Consider the following 19,732-nt stretch of genomic DNA (forward strand, 5'->3'; position numbering starts at 1 on the left):
AGGATCGCTTCCTTGAGAAGCAACCACTCTTCTCGAACTCCCATCTCCTTGGGGTCATAGTCCCTGAGGGCCTGACCGACAAGCCTCTTGAGCTTGTCAAAGTCGGCTTTTCTGAAGTCAAGGACTTCTGTGTTGCTGACTGACTTGCCAGCTTTACGGTGGATGGTGAAGGCGATCAGCTCGTGGTCGCTGTCACCCAGCTTCCCATCGATCACTAGGTCGCCGATTAGGTCATCTCCCGTAGCCAGTACCAGGTCGAGCAGCGCTTTGCCTCTCATTGGCCCATAGACTTCTTGAGTCAGGTAGAGGTCATCCACGCACGAGAGAAAGCTTTGTGACCGCTCGGATTTTGCTGAATGATCTTCCCACGAGATATCCAGGTAATTGAAGTCACCCATGACAACCAAGGTCCTGGAGCAAGCGGCCTCAGTCAGTTCCGGGGCGAACTCCTGGTCAAGCTCAGGACTTTGAGTGGGAGGTCTGTAGTAGACTCCCACCGTTGTGTCCCCTGTGCCATATTCCCCACGAATATTTACCCAGAGGGTCTCTAGCTGTTCATGCTGGTTGCCAACATCAGCTTTCAGGGACATGTAGCTTTCCTTCACATAGATCGAGTACCGATGTTACAAAATGTTCTCTAGTAGTTATCTACTACTTGTTGTCTTCCTTCCCATCTACAGCCTACCATGACTGCAAAATGCTGACCTAAAGGGACAGCTGTGGTTTCCTTGTTACTATCTCACCATTCAAAGTGGGGTTATGAGTATGCTGCTGGAAAGTACGTGCTGAACTCTGATCTTTGTACTGAGGGCTATTATACAGTAACGCTGTTTCAGTTTATACTAGAGATTAGTTCAGATTCTATAGGTCTTGGGACAGGGGAGCCCAAAGGCAACCTAACCCTTTTTAAATTCATGTCTGCTCAATTGAACATGCTGAGTAGGCCTGAAATAAACTGAAGGGAAAGTGGCCACCACGTACATTGTAGAAAACCACTCAAGAGAAAAAATACCTTAAAACAGGACTGCATTCCAATTAACATCCAGTATTATATATTTTAAAACAGGTTTTATTGCTTATTTCACTTGCAGCTAAGGACAAGAAAATGAAGCATCAGAAAGATAAAATCAAATCTTTTAGCAGATTAAAAAAGTTCTGGTCAAAAGGTTTAATACAAAAGCATTTTGTTTGGTGACTACAGGCCAAATATGTTAGCGGGAAATTATGGATTCTTATGAGAATCTTGTCTCATGGTATTTCTGACCAATATGGTAAACGCAGAATTAAAAAATGATGGGAAAGGATCCAAACGTCTGACTGCTTATTCTGCCACCACCTATAAATCTTATGAAGTACATCCAGTATTACTTGTAATCCATTAATAGCAAATAAGAGGTTAAGAAAAATGATGGTACTCTGTAAGAGCTGATCTGAAAAATTACTGTTTATGGAGCCAGAGTGATAATAATTCAAAGGGCTGCTGCTGCTAAAAGTTGAGCTAAAGGGAGTGCCCAATTTAATGCCCATTTTTGCTGCATCTTGTCTAGTGACAAATGCTCTGGAGCATGAACTGCTCCAGGCTAAGTGCTCCATAGTAACATAAGTGGTTCCACTTATAAGTGGTCTTGGGGCTCCACCTCCCCTACACCACTTCCATACTCCAACCAGATGGACTTGACCGTGGGGTAGATATTCCTGAATCTCCCTTTATGATGTCACCCCACTCTGGTCTCACAATGTTTCTTATTGTAGGGCTGGGACTCCAGTTGTATTGAACTCAAAGGGCCTATTATTGTGTTTGTACTGCACCTGATAGTACACATACAGGAGAGTGGCACAGACTTTTTATCTGTATAAATTAATGTAATTTAAATCTATAATTCAGTTAATGTAATTCCTTTAATTATATCATCAATTACCGAATAGTACATAACTTACGGGAACAGCATTTAACTCTTTCTGAACCAAGCAGTAGGCCTAACTATGATCTAAACTGTCCTCTCTAATGAAGAGGAGAAAATGTGGATGGAATACAGTGTTTGATATGACTATGTATAGTTGCTCACAGTTACAACATAGGTCTGTGTGAAGCGGCTAGTATTTTCTTCAGATTCATCTGATTCGGGGACAGTGATTTGATTCGGTGATTCAGATCACTGTCCCAAATCTATTCAGCTGAATCTGATTTGGAGATTTGACTGCAGTCGAATCTGCCCCATTCCCCACCTGCTCTCAATGGCTGCCCTGCCCACTCTCCCAACTCCCCGAGCTGTAAAAAAAAAAAAAAAAAAAAAAAAAAAAAAAAAGCCCCACACTCACCGTATGCTGCCAGGTGAAGGGCAATCCCAATGCACCCCACTGCCCTGTGTTGTGTGGGGGCTCTGCCACGAGTCCCCAGAAGCACTGCGGCTGCTGCAGCAGCCAGTGAGTCCAGCCTTTATTTATTTTTTTTATTTTTTTAAAGGGCCGGGAGCTGGGGCTAGGCAAGGCAGCCATGTGTGGTGCTGGGACAGCAGGCAGGGAGCGATCAGGGGACCTGGGGGAGCACACAGGGGATGAGACCTGGCAGGTCCACTCTTCTCTAACCCCATCCTCCACTCTGTACTTACCAGCATGGAGTCCGGGTCCAGCTCCCTGCTGCAGCAAGCAGGGACTGCCCAATCGCCAAAGGTCTCTGAATCTTTCCCAAATTGATTCAGAGGGCTTCAAATCAATTTGGACCTTTTAACTGGTCTCCTGACTCGATTTGGATTCAGAGACTCAGCCACTGAATCAGGCCGAATCTCCTCCAAATTGAATCAGTATCCGAAGCTTCGCACAGCCCTATTACAAGGATCTTTTTCAGGCATCACTATGCCTGTAAGATTTTGTTTGTTTTTGTTCTCTCTCTTTTTCAGCTTTCCCTCAGGGCTTTATTCCTGTATTTCCTCTGCTGTGTCCTTAGTTGTTTTGCCTCTGCCTTTCTGGTGTTTTTCCTGCTTCTCTCAAATGCTGTCTTATGCAATCAATTTCCTACTGAGTCCACAGGAAACCCCTCTGCCCATATGGCATAACTTCTGCTTAACCTTACCATGCTGGTCTGTGTTTGGGCAGTCACCTCCATTTCATCTGTTATAATCATTTAACTGTTCCCTCATTTAGCCTGAAAGGGACTTCAGCTGCTAGGCCTACCAGCTTCAGTGGGGTTTATTATAGGTTGCTTTGGACACCTTTGTATATACAGTAGCTCCAAGTTACTACAGCGTAATAGTGACTGCAATAACAATTATGTGGTGAGCACAAATGAATGATGGCGGTGTATAATTTCTTGCTGATATGTTTTCAGGTTGACTGCTGAATTACTACGTCTCCTCTGTGCAGAGTCACAACTCAAAGAGCAAGTGAAAATGTATGAAGGAGTTCCCATCCTGCTCAGTTTGCTACATTCAGATCATCTCAAGCTTCTGTGGAGTGTAGTTTGGATTTTGGTACAGGTTTGTGAAGACCCTGAGATTTGTGTGGAAATCAGGATTTGGGGAGGAATCAAGCAACTCCTTCATATTTTGGAGGGGTAGGTCTTCAGTTTTTAGGACCAGTAACAATTACCAATGACTTTATATCATAATCTAATATAATTACATAGCCATTTGGCCAATGTGCCCATCCAGACTCGAGTAGGAGCTTCCAAGCTTCTCGGGCTCAGGTAGTCCTGCCTCAGTTGGGACCTGCCTTGGGCACCTTTGCCAGCTGTATGTCACGTGCCAAGGAAGCTCCTGATACTTGCCCACCATGTCTTGGTCTTCTATTCTAGTGTGGGAGGTTTCCTTCTAGTTGGGCTTTGCTTGGAGGTGCCATCAGCGGAAGGTCTTGGGGCTCCACCTCCCCTACACCACTGCCATACTCCAACCAGATGGACTTGACCGTGGGGTAGATGTTCCTGAATCTCCCTTTATGATGTCACCCCACTCTGGTCTCACAATGTAATCTCATCCTGCCCGCTGGTTCTAGTTGTGGACTGGCTTACTAGACTTGAGTTGCTTCAGTTGGACTTGGCCTGTCAGATGCTTACTGGACCAAGAGGGTCACTCTCCCTCTTTGTAGTTATGTCCCTTCCAGCCTAGCCAACTGGTGCGCTGCATGTGTTACTTCCCAAGGGCCTCTACTCTCTCAGCCCTGGATCTACCCCATGTGCCTATGTTCTGGCCTGAGGGCAACAACAATTTATAGCTGAATCTAAACAAACTGAAAAGGGATGGGGAGGTAGAGTTCTCCCCTTCTGACTCGCATGTCCTGTGTGTGCATCACTGGCTATTCCCTCAGCATCCCCTCCACATCCAACACTGGGCACTGATCCTTTGACATGTAGGCTCCCCCTTTGGAACTCCCTCCTGGGTCCCTGCTTGGAGCCATTGCTAGCTGTACCAACTGGGAGCTCCCAGCTGCTTCACAGCTGGTGCTCTTCTCCCTCTCCCTGGCAGCCGGCTTTTAAATCTCCTGCATGGTTCTGCCAGCTGATGTCACTGCCCCGCACTGGCTCCAGCCGCATAGATAAGTGGCGCGTGGGCAGTTTCTCTCCTGGCTACTGGTTCTCCCATCATTCCTGTGGCCGGTAAGCTTTTTTTTTATTCCGGGGTTTTGGGGCTTGTTTTCTTGAGGCCGCAGGGTTTTCTCACTGTGGTCCTTGCCCCTGAAGAGGGGTTTCCACCCCTTCGAACTTGTCGCTCCGTGACAACCATTTATCATTTAATAAAATAGCAGTCCTCTTCTGTTCCTGCAGGTATTGGTATACCTAGCATTCTGTAGAAAGCAAAAGAAATTTAGAGAAATTAGTTCAAGTCTTGGTGATTAAGAAGTGATTTTTTTTGTTTAGCTATATGCCATACTTTTTAACTAATATGCTTCGTACATTTTACATTTATATAACAATATCTGTAGTTAAATGTCCAGAGAGTTCCTATGTTGATTAGACAGGTAGGAAGGGACATTATTTGTGTTTTTTACAGTGTCTTAAACTTTCAGTCTAGTGATGAGGGGTACAGAATTTTTAGGTGCTCAATTTAAGCCAATTTAAGAGAGGCCTTATTTTCCTAAAAAATTTGAGTAGTCTACTCACTAGGATTCAGACACCTTTTAAAATATCTGTATTTCGGCACCCCAAATCTCTTCTTGCTTTAGATTACAGTGTATGCTGTACCTCACAATGTCTTGGGGTGAAATTGCACGTTAAACTTAGACCATATTAAGGGCACTTCAAACACAGGTGTCTGCATATTAAAGTTTGTTAATTTGTGCTGAGTGCCCTCTGAGCATCTTAAATGTATGCTACTTCAGGTGAGGGTTAACTCTGGGCCATCCTATCTAGCTCTTGGTAGGTCTGCTCCACAGAGATGAAATGAGTCCTTCAGCATCCCAGGATGAAATGTTCCCAGTCTCCCTCCCCCCAAGATCCAGGATAAAGCTCCTAGTCACACCCCTGATCACAAGCTCTGTAGTGGCAAGTCAGAATTATGCAAGTAACAAATGGTGTTAAGCCTTAATGTGAGGCTGCCTACAGAAAGAACATTCTAATGTTAACACTACTTAACATTCCATGCATTTAGTATGGTTTAAGTGTAACATGTAATTTCACCCTTATTTAAACCTGCACCACTACTGAAATACTTACCTGAAATGACGGGAATGCACTTTATGGTTTATGAGTCATATATATTCTTTTAATAAAATTTGTAACTGCTTTGGTATAGTTTTTGTGGTCTATCTATCTATCCATTCAGAATAGAAACAGAAATACAAGTATAGGCAAGTTTCAGAGACAGTCAATAAAAGTAATTATTAAATCTTTTTGCCCATTATATTTTCATTTTTTTTCTAGAGATAGAAATCTAGTTTCTGACCGTTCTTCCATTGGAAGTTTATCTAGTGCAAATGCAGCAGGGAGAATCCAACAGCTTCATTTGTCAGAAGATCTGAGTCCTCAAGAAATACAAGAAAATACTTTCTCCCTTCAAGCAGGTATACATTCTGCTGTTCTAATTATAAATCTGTTACATCTCCAAAAGAACCATAAGAATTGCACTTAACTTGCACCCAAGGTTGACTTACATTTGCACCCCTTTCTGTCTTAGCTTTTGTATTTACAGCATTTTTGTATACATTAAAAATACCAATTCAGAAATATTTTCAGTGCAATTTTTATTAGACTTGATTCTCTTGCGAATCTGAAGATTTGAGAATGATTCAGAGAATCAGCAATTCAGCAATAGACACAGATTTAAATATTTTTTCTATACGCCTCGAGGTACCAAATGCAGCTTGTGGATGGGACGAATGGAGCGTCCCAAAGGAGTGCAGAGGGGCCCCCCGTGTACTCAGCAGTGAACCTGGAAGTGGATCCCAGGTGCCTCTCAGACCCAGTTGCTAAGCTGGAGGGACACTGGGGACCCCCCACGTGCTCCCTGGCAGACCCAGAAGTGAACCGGAAGTGCTTTTGATCCACTTCTGGGTCTGCTGCCAAGCGCGCTGTGGAACCCCTCGTGCTCCTGTGGGACACTCCATGCACCCGAGCATCTCAGCATTCATGAGCCACCTGGTACCTAGAGGTATGTAGAAAAAAAGCATTTAACGCTTTGTGTATGTCTGAATCCCTGAATCTTTCTGAATCGATTCAGAGGGTTCCAATTCCATTTGGAGAGATTAAAGAGTCTCTTGATTCAATTCGGATTTGGAGATTCAGCCACTGAATCAGGCCAAATCTTCGCTGAATTGAATTGGGGACTGAACCTTTGCACAGCCCTAGTAGGTAAGAGCTTTATATTGATTGATCCTCAGGAGTTGTATGTAAACCCTCCCCCAACCCCCAAAAACCCCCAAAATACCAAAAAACAAAAACCTGAAGGCTTACCCCTCTAAAATATATGGAGAGCTATATATATTGATCAATATAACTTTACAGGGGTAGGTTTTCAGTTTTTGTGTGTGTGATGATATCTGTGTATATATATCTATATGTAGAATAGGTACATCTCCCTTTAGTTCTAACAATCTGCTGTTACTGTTCTAAAGTTTGTTTTTTTAGCCCAAGGTTATTTTTATTTAGTTATTACTTGTTTACTCTAAATCAAAGTTTTAGTATGTTAGGTCACTCATAAAGTGGTTGTGCTGGAAATATTCTATGAGAAATCTTCTAAATGTATTATTGCTCTAAAAGGTCTTGTCATGAAAGGCTAAGTGGAGCCATATCACTGGTAAATTAATTACAGCAGCTTCCTATAACAGCCCTCAGGCAAGTCAGTTGGAATTAGGCGCCTAACCTGATTAGGCACTTTTGTGGTTTCTACTAGGTTATCAACTTACCTGTCTGCATTTTTAACCACATAAGTATTTATGTTAATCTAGCCCTGAATATTTCTATCTGATTTTTTTTTGTTCTAGCTTGTTGTGCTGCAATTACTGAACTAGTACTCAATGATACTAATGCTCACCAAGTAGTACAGGTAGGAAAATTTTATTCAGTTAAGTGAGGCATTATAATATATAACGTTGTGTTTGTTTACTAATGGTTTATTGTGCATTGTTACAGATGACTTATCCATGTTTCTCATGTTTGGTCAGCACTGTTATACAAAGATGCAAACAGCTTATCTGTAGACTTCTAACTTATTACCACAAAATTATGTTTTAATTAGATATCATAAAAAGTGGTTGGGTAATATAGCCAATAATGCATGTATTAGTCATAGGACATAAATAGTGTTATTGAGCTGTGGCTTTTTGGGGCTTAACAACTGTTAACTAGCACCACCTTTTTGCCATTTTCAGAACTGAAAATAAAACTAATGAGAAAATTGTTTGACAAATATTAATTCAGAAGCTGATATATACTCTGGTGTTTCATCTCTGAAGATGTAGTTTTGACTTAAATATTTAAACAAGTAATTCTTTTAATAGTTCATAATTTATGCTTCTAAAATGGTTTGAATAATTGGATTATTTCTAAGGATTCCATAAATAGTCTATATCTCTTACTTATGTAAGCAAATTCAGAAGTTAACACCAATTGAAAAATTCAGAGCCAAAATATACTACATTTTAAATCAAAATCAATTAAAATATGCGAGGGAAATCCACGTTAGACCCAATGTATCCATTTTGAATCCAAGAGAGTATCCTAAAGAGGACAGAGAAAAGGTGAATAAGGTGGCTGGCACTGGGAATGACAGAGAATCTTGGGGGGCGGGGCAGGGCGGGGCAGGGACCAAAAAACTCCTTGGGTAGATGAAACACTAATTTTGTTGAAATCATACGAATTAGGGAATGCCTTTTTTCATCTGAACCACATTGTATTAGATTGTCCCTCCTTTCACCTGACCCATGAGCCAGCTTCCTCATAAAGGCCCATCGACTTTTAGTTCCAGTTTCTAGTACGTTTATTTTACATATGGAAATCTTGTCCTCACAGCAAACAAAACAAGCAACAACATAAGCAAACATGCCAGTAACAAACAAAAGTAAACCTCTGGTCTTTTCTCAGATCTAGAGAGAGTGAGGCAACCCGGGCTCTGTATTTTTCCCTCAGTGTACCAGCCTCCTCCCTTTCTCTCCCTTTTACCCTACCTGGGAGCTTTTAACTTCCCCAAGGGTCAGCCAGTCATCCCTGTCAGCTGCCCCAAGGCTCTAGACAGGTAGACTATTCCCTCTAACCCCCTGCAGCTGGACTCCAGCCCCTAAGCCATGCATCTTGTTACACATTCCCTCTTCCAAGAGTGGAACCTAGGTTACACTCTTCCAATTTTTTTTAATTCCCTCTCTTTGCTTCTCAGGAGAAAAAGTCTGAATTTGCATGTGCAGACCCAGGGCAATGGCATATTAAAAAAACCCAAAAGTGGCAGGGGCAGGTGCCGCTTTGTCAACTGGGGGTTATCCTCCCATATAGTTTTAAGCCATGTTAAAGGGGCACGGTCAGTCACAAAATAAAACAGGCCCCGAGGAGGTAGTAATGGAGAGCCCACTTAATAGTTAGATTCTCCTTTTTTATCATGGCACACTTCTGTTTCCAGGGAAGGAGCTTCCTGCTGAGGTACAGAATGAGGTGTTCTCCATCCTCAAACTCTTAGGGAAGAACCACCCCCCAGGCCTTGCTCTGAGGCATCTGTCTGCAGTATAAACTCTTTTGTTAAGTACATGCTGTTCTACTGCATAGTAGCCATTTTCCTGTTCCAAACACTGTCTTGCTTTGAGTGGATCTCTTATAGTGCTTACTTCTGCAACAGGTCAGTTAGTGGTGCTGTGATGGCAACAAACTGTGGAATGAATTACTGGTAATAACTTGCTAAGCCCAGAAATGATTTCACCTGCTTTTTGTTCCCAAGTTCAAGGCTCCTCTGAGACAAATGGGCAAGAATCTTCGGTGCGCCATGACTCAGGGCTATGCATTTAGGTCCCAAGTCTCTAATCAAATCTTGCGATCATAGGCCTCCTCTATAAGACCCAAAATGGTCCTGTATGGCTGCTTTGAGGGTCTTGAGATCCCAAGCTGAATCTGTTCCCAGGGTCCAGTAAGCAGCCTGTGTCTCCTCAGTTAAGAAAGGGGCCACCCTCATATCCCACATGTCCAGTGGCCACTGATAGGTTTCTACTCCCTGCTCAAAAGTTCCAAGGAAACCCTCTTGGTCACCTGCCGGTCCCAGCTTGGTGAGGACCCCATTTTCTATCCTTGGAGAACCAGGTGATTCACCAACTTGGGTGGGGGTCCGTCTTGAGTCCAAATGCAGCTTCAGGAACTCTTGTGGTTGCTGCTGCTGGTGCTTCCTCTGGAACTGCTACTGCTGGAGTTGGAGCTGCCAAAACAGTTGCTGTTGTTGCAGCCTCAGCCCCTCCAGACATTTTAGCAGGGTTCATGTCTCCATAGCTGGAGCTGGATTTAGCTACCTCATTCTCCACCATGTGTAGCAGATTGTCTCTCCTTTAGCCTGACCCAAGAACCAGCTTCCTCATAAAGGCCAGACAGCTCTTAGTTCCAGTTTCCAGTACATTTGTTTTACATATGAAAAGCTTGTCCCCACAGCAAAACAAAGCAAGCAATATGATAAACAAATGTACCCATAACAAACAAAAGTAAACCTCTAGTCTTTGCTCAGCTTTTCCCTCAGCATACCAGCCTACTCTCCCTCTCCCTCAGCTACCCTACCTGGAAGCTTTTAACTTCCTCTAGAGACAGCAGTCATCCTTGTCAGCTGTCCCAGTGCTCATAGGCAGGCCAGCTGTTATTCCCTCTAACCCTCTGCAGCTGGGCTTCCGGCCCTGACCCATGCACCTTGTTACACATGTGTATATTTTAAGTGGAGTCCAGTTTTTATTTCAGTAAAATATCATTTATTTAAATCATATTTAATTTATAAAAATACCTTTTTTTGAGGAACAAGAAACTGTCAGTACAATAGAGTAGCGCTTTGCTACACAGCACTCCCAATACATTATGACTATGATCTTGTGTGCTCATTTTATTCCTGGATCTGGCAAAACCAATTAAACTGCTTGCAGTTAAGCATGGACTTGGGATCAGGATATTACACAGGTAGCTGATTATCTCCTTGCAGTTGGTCACTAGTCTGATGCCTTAGATCTAACTTTTGGATCCAACATGCTTCCAAGCCTACTGGGCCTAAGCAGTGTCCAGACTTCATCTCTATCATTCTTCTCTTAGGCACACAGACTCTCTCTCTAGGATCCTTCAACATATGGTACCCCATGGCCCAACTGCCATAGGCTCAAGTCCAATGCTGATCCCTGAACAATCCTCTCCAGTAGCTTTTACATGCTGTTGTCTGGAGCTCCACCATCTTGGGCATTCCAGTTTATCATTTAGCACTTCAGAGGCTTGTGACAGATGAAATAAGAACCTCAGTTTTCCCAGGAACTTCTTAAACACATATACTCTCAATAGGCTCCTATACACATGCAAGGAGGCTGCTCCAATGCACTATAACTGCTGTACTCCAGCAGGCTCCAGCAACACATGTATCAGCATCCCCATGATGAAAAATGGTGGCAGGGCTCTTTAAACTAAAGCTCATTTGATGAGCTTTAGTTAAAAGCGCCCCACTGCCCTTTTTCAGCATGGGGACGCTAATATACGTAACTCCCCAGGTGTTTTTAACTAGTGCGGCTCTCAGAGCTGGACTAATTAAAGCACCCCTCTTCCCCACCCACCCCCAACCTCCTGGAGCATGTCTATAAATGCCCACAGTTTTAGTAAGCTCAAGTTGGGAGTCACAATAGGCATTGGATGATACAAACAAAGTTATTATCAAAACAGATACCGAAATACAACATGGTTTGTATAGAATCAAATGACATATTCTCCGACCTGTCAGGTAGGGCTTTAGTTCAGTCCAGATCTTTCTGGTGCATGAAACTAATCCACAACATTTCACTTTGTACAGTGGGTGACAGGAACCTCCAGCTCTGCAAATCCCTTGACATCAGTGGGATTCAACAGGGTTGCAGGATCTGTCTATATGAATGTACTTGCAGAATTGATTTACAGTGAATGTACTGATGGCTTCACTCTCCTTCTACCTTTAATGGATTTTAATTTAGAACTTAGTATATAATGGATGGTGAAAATATTTAAATTTGCAGGAGTGTAGGTTGTAGCCGTGTTGGTCTAAGGACATAGGCAGATAAGGAACTTTGGGTGAATCTGATACCTTTTATTAGACCAACTCAAATAGTTGGCAAAATTCTTCTTTGCAAGCTTTCGGGTACAAATACCCTTCATCAGGCAGAGGAAGCGTCTGCAGTTGGGCTGTGCTCTTCCTGGATGGAGTAGTAAAGCAGCCAGAGGACAGTACATATGCAAGAAAGCCAGTCAGTTAAAATGTAAATTGAGGTAGTCAATAGGTGAGAGACAGATGGCAGGGAGGCGGAAGGAAATGAATGTAGCTCTAGTCAATGGATGAGAGCTGGCGGTGGGTGGGGGAAGAAGGAACGAATATAGCTAGTAAAAAGTGGAGAGATTACTTGGGGAATCAGATGTTATGTAGGTTATAATGTGTCATAAATCCAATGTCTATATTTAATCCAGGGCTCATGGTAGAGGTGATATCTTTTATTAGACCAAAAAGTTTTTTGCAAAAAAAAAAATATTTAATTGCAAGCTTTCAAGCACAAACACCTTTCTTCAGGCATCGGAGAATATCCAGTAGATTGATGAAGTGAAGTTCATAGGCTTATCTGTGAAAGGTGCTTTATAAATTCACTTTGAGGATTAGAACTGATAGATTGGAGAGAGAGTGGTTTTCTTGTGAGAAATGTGCCCCCCCCCCAGGTAATTGGGCATTCTTGTCTTTGAAAGATTTTTGGTTCATTCTGGTTCATAGTTATTTGGTTTCTCCTACATATTCTCCATCAGGGCATTTAGTGCACTGGATGAGATGTATTACATTTCTGGAAGTGCAGGTATAAATAATATCCAGGAATGGTGAAGGTTCTATTGTGGGGTGTAATAATTGTGCAGATGGAGATGTGTTGGCAGGTTTTACATTTCTTGTCATGGCATGGTCTGGATCCATTTGGTAAGTTTTGGACTGTAGAAAGTTTGCTTCTGGTGATGAGGATGACAAGGTTCAGTGCTTATTTAAAGGCTAGGATGGGTGGTTCTTGGAAGATCTCTTTAACAGTTGGGTCTCCTTCTAGTATGGGTTGTAATTGAGAATTTTCCATATAGGTTCCAGGGAGGGATGATATGTCATAACCAGTGGTGTGTGATTCATGAGGGTTTTTCTTTTGTACAGCAGCAATTCTTCACTTGGTATCTGGGTTGCTCTTTCAAAACTGTGATCTGTCTCTCTGGAGGAGTGTCCTTGCTGAGTTAAGGCCCTTTTGAGATTTGTGAGGTGACGACGACAGGTATTCTCCTCAGTGCAAATTCAGTGGTATCAGATGGCTTTGGCTGTATGTTATAGCTTTCTTGGTGTGTTTAGGCTGATTGCTGGTTCTGTGCAGATATGTATATTGGTTTGTGGGTTTCTTGTATATGGTGGTCTGTATTTTACCATTCTGAATAGTGACCATCATGTCTAAAAAAGGAAATATTGGCTTCAGATTTTTCCAGAGATAGTCTGATGGAGGGGTGGTACTTGTTGAATTTCCGATGGAAATCAATAAGAGATTGCAGGTTTTCAGTCCAAGTGATGAAGATGATAGCAGTAGATCTTAAGTATAGCAAGGATTCAATGGTGCAGTCCTTGAGGAATTTTTCGTCCAGGTGGCTCATGAAAAAGTTGGCATACTGTGGGGTCATCTTGGTGCCCATAGCTGTGCCCACGATCTGGAGGAAGTGTTGGTTATTGAAGGTGAAGCTGTTGTGTGTGTCGATGAAATGTATAAGTTCAGTAATATCTTTGAGTCTGTACTCTGAGTTATAATCTTGCTCTTGTAGATATGTAATCAGGCTTACATATCGCATTAAATCTCATTCATTTCTTAATTGATTAAAGGAAGAAACGCATAATTTTACTTGCATCTTCTGTGTAAAAGAAATGTTAGCACTGCTTATTTTCCTTTTATGTTTCTTTTCTAGGAAAATGGAGTCTATACAATAGCAAAACTAATTTTACCGAACAAACAAAAGAAAACAGTAAAAGCTAATTTATTACAGGTAAATCATTTCATAATCAGGCATATTTAAAGCTTAACACAGTCTTTGGAATATTTTTCTGAGTTCTTGATATTTTATTGTTCAGTAGCAACTTTATTAATTACTTTATTAAAAACACATTAAACAAATTGTAGAAATTTGAAGTTTATCAGTATGATCTTCAAAGTCATGCATTGGGAGACCAGTGATAGGGATTTCAGCTACACAATGGGGTCACATAGATTGAAGATATCTGAGGAAGAGAGACTTGGGTGCACTGGTTGATCACAGAATGACCATAACCTACCAGTATGATGCAGCTATGAGAGGCTAATGTCTTGGGTATATTACGTGGAATTTTTTCAGTAGAGACAAGGAAGTATTGGTGTCTTTGTATAAGACACTAGTAAAACTCCATTTAGAATATTGCACGTAATTCAAAAAAGATTAACTTAAATTGGAGCTAGTTCAAAGGAGGACCATTAAGATAGTTAAAGGAATGGAGACCTTGTTATGAAACAAAATTAAAGGAGTTTGACTTGTTCCATTTAGAAAAATGGAGATTGAGAGTGGATATCATCACTCTTGTAAGTACATTTGTTGAGTTAATAATAGGGATGATGAAGAGCTTTTTAAGTTGAAAAACAGCACCATCACAAGATTAATGGCTACAAACAGGTTGTGGGTAAATTTAAATGGAAAATTAGAAGATGATTTCTAACCATTAGGGGAATTAAGTTTTGGAAGGTCTGCTAAGCAAAATAGTGGGAGGAAAGAACCTAAATTACTTTAAGATTGAATTGGCCAAAGTTTACGGAAGGGATAGCATGAGAAAACAGGGAGTTCTGGCTCAACAATCGGTGGATGTGAAAAGGGAACATTTGTTCATAGTCCTCAAATTGATGGAAGTGGTGTCAAAGGTAGTCCCATACCTCAAAGTTTCTAAAAGTTGTCAGCTGGGGCCAGGAAGGATTTCTTTTCCCCTCATGAATGCCACTGGCTTCAAAGAAGGGGGGGCAGATACCTTTGTCTTTGTCTGAGACGTTTGGGACATTTGCTATTGCTGAGGCTTGGGGTTTCTGATTACATCATTTAGAAAGCAAGATGTCCCTGGCTAGAGGTTCTTGCATTTCCACTCAGGATCATATCAAACACCAAATTTGGGGGCAGAATGAGGTATGGGATGCCTCCATTTGTAGCACGGCCATATTCCTTTTCCTAGGACTTTCTGAGCATATATTAAACAAGTACTTCCCTGGCATTACAGTAGTGTAAGGCTTTGGCAGTACAGTCATCTCCCCCAACACTTTTTTTTTTTTTTTTTACCTATGACAAATTTTCAAGGATTTGAAGTGGCATATTTGGGGGTTCCCTGGGCCTGGGAATGTAGGTGACTAGACTTGATGATCCAGGATCCCTTTTCCAGTCTGATGCTTCTAAATAGGAAAACACAGGAAAATAAAAAATAAATCACATGCTTATGAATACATTTTGTTATAATATAAACTTAAGGTTGTGTGCATCTCATGTAGAATAAACAAAAATGGACATTTTGTTGTGATATCCCTCTGCCTAAACTGTCTCATATTGATTCTCCTTTATTGTACCTATGGTTTTCACTGAAAGTCATGAAGATTTGACACAACAATATTGCCTCCATTTCTTTAGAGTTTGAGCATCTTAGTTTGGTCCTCAAACAGCATGGCAAAATATAATGCAGAGTAAGGCAAACTTAAAATGTAGGGTCATATGTTTCCTTTGCAAAAGATTAGCAAAGGAATGTCCTCTGAAGGATGGTCCCTGAGCTTCTATAATCAGGTAATGTTTGAATCCACCTAGGCTGAAAGTGACAAATCACTTGACATTTTGTAGCCTTTGTGAAATCTCTTTAGTGTGCTTTTAATTTCTAGTGGGCAGCTGTCTATGGGCACCTAGATACATCATGAAGCTCTGCTCTGACACATGCTAATTCATGTGCTCTAGCAGTTTCCATATCGCATGTATTCAGCATCCCCACATTTCAAAATGGCAGTCAGGGCGCTTTAACTGAAGGTCATTGAACGAGTTTTAGTTAAAGTGCTCCTGCCACCATTCTGAAGTGGGGAATACTGAACACACATGATGCTGCAGGCGCTTTAATTAAAGCGGCTCTCAGAGCCACTGTAATTAAAGCACCCTGCCCTCCACCCCGGAGTACATGTAGAGATGCCCTGTGATACTAAGGCTACCTCCCCATCTGCCACCCTGGCTAGCCCTCTTGGTAGACATTGAAAGAATTACATTGGTATAAATACTGTACTTCCATCTTTCCCAGAGAAGTCCTTCTAAGTCAAGTGTGAAATGGTTTGGGAAAACTTGCACAGCTGATTTGCCTGTCGTAAATGCTCTTGATGGCAATCAAGTAGCTTGCAAGTGCACTAAAATTTTGTATAACCCTTTAATTAAATCAATTTAAAACTTTTTGTAGCATTATATTTTGTAGAAATTGGAGATGAAGGAAACTTGTATATCTTCTTTTAGAGTTAATAAAATTAAATGTATGTGTAATGCAGTAGGCACCTGTTTACTATGGTAACAATAAAGTTTTGAATAAGTTTAATTGGTGTTAATTTTAATGCAGTACTCCATCAAAGGTTACAAAAATATATAGTATGAGTTAAATATAAAGGGTAAATTGACAAGAATAAATTCTATTATAGTAGTGCCTTCTAGTGCTATGCTAACATGAAAAAGAATTACAACTGTATTGCTACATTCAGGTAACCCATATAAAATGTTACTTTCATCAAAATCATCTGCGGCTGCCTATTGTCTTTTTCTCATAACTGATTTCTATATGTATAAATAGTGGGTCACATTTTATGAATGTTGCCAACATATTTCTTACAATGTGGCCTGCATCTTTATGGCTTTGACCAGACTTCATTGCTACTAGTACTTTTTCAATCAAAGTCCTTTATTTGGGGCTAGTTATGATAATATTACTCATTCTTTCCACACTCAGTCCATATATAAAGTATATAAGGCCTTAAATCTGAACCATTTCAGAGACATCAGTCTGTTAGTATCACAGTACTACTGTGAGGAAGGCCTGCTGTATTCTTATTTTATAGACTGGAAATAAACAGAGAGGTAAGGAACTGTTTCAATTTTTTTTCTATTCTGTGCTTCAGCTCTCAGATCATCATCTTTTATTAAGGCTTCGAGAAATCTCTAAAAAAGAAAATATTCAGGGTGACAGCTGTTGATCTAATCTAGGAGGTTACACTGTACAGAGAAGGCCCTATGTTGCTGATTTTTTAATAGAATATTGGAACTGCTAACAAGACAGTTATTTGGGAGTAAGAAAAACATACTGCTTTTAAAATAAGACAGTTTCTTGGCAATGTTGGTGATTTCATCCCTTGCCTGCAACATGTTAGATATCTTGTTCCCCATAAAAATAACATTGAGCTTTGATCATCCTCCCCAGCCATTAGTTTTTTGCAATATGTTGAATGGGTACAGTAACAGGTGGCAGTTCTCAGGGCCCTTCTCAAGCTGGCCTGCCCACCTGTCTCTATAGGGCAGTCCACCCAGTCTCACCTGCAATGACTTTCCTGTTCTATAGACTGTTGGTATGATGCGGGAGACTGCCCATTACTGCTCTGATGCCAGGAGGCACTATCTGCAGCTCCAGCCTTCCCTACACTGCAGCCCATGCCTTGCAGATGGCGTCACAGTTCTTAACATCACACTGGGCCCCATAATCCTTCAGTCCAAATAGATCTCTCCAATCAGGCGGCCTACTCCGCTCTCATTCTGGGCTACCTAGCTCCCTGTACTCTTCCCCGCCTCGGGCATACCCCACTCCCCCAACCTTTGGCCACAAAGGCCCTGGCCTCACCTCCAAGGCCAGTCTGAACCCCAGGCCCTCAGCTCTGGGTGTCCCTCACAGTGGGCCCCTGGCCTTTTTGATCCTTCTATTCCTGGCCCCAGCATTGACCAGTTGAGGGTGCCTCAAGTCAGGCTTCTTGAGCATCACTTTCTCTCATGAGTCTGCCTTCTCAGTCCTACTGTGGGGTTACCCACCCAGTTGTGGGGAGCTGGAGTTAAGGCACCCCAACCCACCTTGCACCAGGGTGGTAAGTGGCCTGGCATTTCCTGGGGGCTCCCGCACCACCAGGAGCCCCACCAGACCACCCATCCCTGGCAGGGTGCAGTTTTAGGTTGTGCCCAGGACCAAGAGCCTCTTATCGATCACCATAAGCTTCTGCCCTTACCTCCAGGCTGTTCCTGCTGCAGCTCAGCTAGGCAATGTTTCTGCCTGCCCTGACAGCAGGGGACTGCAGCCTTTAGATACTAGGGCCTCAAAATGGCTGCCACTATCAGGCACCTGCTAGATGCCTGACCCAGCCCTTAAAGTGGTAGGCACCAACAGTGCCCTGCTACAAGTAGGTATAGTTAGACAGCATTCAAATGAGTTACCTAAAGAAAATATTTATTATCTATGAGGCTCCAATCTCAGTCCAACTTCCTTTTGTTTATTACATTTTCATGGATTTTTTTTCTGTAGTAATGGTTATATAGTACTTGAATTATTTATAGAAATCCCTGTAAACTAGATGACGTTTACTTGTTTGGTTGATCTTCTGATAATTAGAATCATAGACAATTAGGGTCAGAAGGGACCTCAGGAGATCATCTAGTCCAACCCCCCTATTCAAAGCAGGCCCATCCCCAGCTATATCACCCCAGCCAGGGCTTTGTCTAACCAGGTCTTAAAAACCTCCATGGATGAAGATTCCGCAATCTCTCTGGGTATCCTGTTTCAGTGCTTCACTACCCTCCTCACAAGAAAGTTTTCCCTAAAATCTAAGCTAAACTGCCCTTGCTGCAACTTGAGGCCATTGCTCCTTGTTCTGTCATCTGCCAAAGCTCAGAACAATGTATCTCCATCCTTTTTGGAACCACCATTCAGGTAGTTGGAAGTTATGCAAATTAAATATTTCATGAAACTTGTTTTATAGAACTTACAAACAGTAGTATAAGGACAGGTAGCAGTCTTTCTTGGAACAATATCCTATGGTTGAAGAAGCCAAAGCCCTCTGGTGACACCATCTGTGCAGCCATTCATTGCTTTGCAGGATGAGTCCACTCCTGCCTGGGTCCTTCCCCTTGACTGGGAGGATTGAGGAGAACACCACCCGAGCCCCTGTCCCTTTCACCCTTGCACCCAGAGCCCTGTAGTCGCTTTTGATCTTCTCAGGGTCCCTCCTGGCAATTTGATTGGTGCCTTCATGCATGAGCAGCATGGGGTAGTACTCAGATGGTTGGATGAATCTTGGTAATCCTTCCATGACATCTTGGATCCAAGCTCTGGGCAAGCAGCAGGCCAGGCCAGGCCTGCAGATGGATCCTTCTGCCCCCTGCAGAAAGGAGTTTGCAACCACCACCACCCATCACTTCCTCTTGATTGCAATGGTCTCAATCCTTTCAACTTTGGGGAAGCCTGGCCTGGCCTCTTCTACCAACAAAACATTGCTTCTCCTTTTCTGTTACTAGAGCTCCATATCTGTTCTCTAGGCAAACCACTGAAGGTGGTAATGAAGACTTCTGCTTACTTCCTGAACTCACAAGCTTCCAACTTCCACCTTCTTTGGAGTTGGTGTCCTCTTTCTTCTCTAGCACTTGCTCTGGCAGTCCCTCCTCTGCAGTCCTAGAGGTCTCCTCCAACCTTAAATCAATGAAGTCCTTATGGCAGAGGATGCTTCAGAGCCTTACCACCTCCTCCTGTAACTCTCTTGCTGCTTAAGAGTGTGGTGCAACCAGGAGGCACTGTTCACATCACAGGCACTCCCCCATCTAGCTATCACTGGAAGGAACCTGCAGGCTGCAGTCTCCACAGCACCAAACCAGGACCTGGGTGGAAGCCTTGATAATGAGTGGTTCTACCTGGGCAGACCTCAAAGCAGAGGAAGACCTCAAAGTAGCTGTGGCTCTGGCATTGCAGTGTCCTCCAACCATTTATCTGGGTTTCTTAATCTGCCGCCTCTCCTCCCTGTCCCTCTTTTCAAGCAGGCCTTCCCTAGCAAACTTTCCTGTAAATTGACTTGTTTGCTGCTGCTTAGTCCT

General features: G+C 42.5%; 1 protein-coding gene across 1 annotated transcript in view; it reads left to right on the top strand.

The window, feature by feature from the left end:
- Positions 1 to 19,732, top strand: part of NEK10 (NIMA related kinase 10) — a 200,727-nt gene that overhangs the window by 40,348 nt on the left and 140,647 nt on the right. The window contains exons 12-15 of the mRNA XM_090046496.1: positions 3,326 to 3,550; positions 5,852 to 5,991; positions 7,411 to 7,472; positions 13,562 to 13,639. Of these exons, the coding sequence (XP_089902622.1) occupies positions 3,326 to 3,550; positions 5,852 to 5,991; positions 7,411 to 7,472; positions 13,562 to 13,639 (505 nt within the window). The remainder of the gene's footprint in view (positions 1 to 3,325; positions 3,551 to 5,851; positions 5,992 to 7,410; positions 7,473 to 13,561; positions 13,640 to 19,732) is intronic.

Source organism: Crocodylus siamensis, chromosome 5, assembly GCF_052110815.1.
Source record: "Crocodylus siamensis isolate JL-2025a chromosome 5, ASM5211081v1, whole genome shotgun sequence".
Taxonomy (NCBI): Eukaryota; Metazoa; Chordata; order Crocodylia; family Crocodylidae; genus Crocodylus; species Crocodylus siamensis.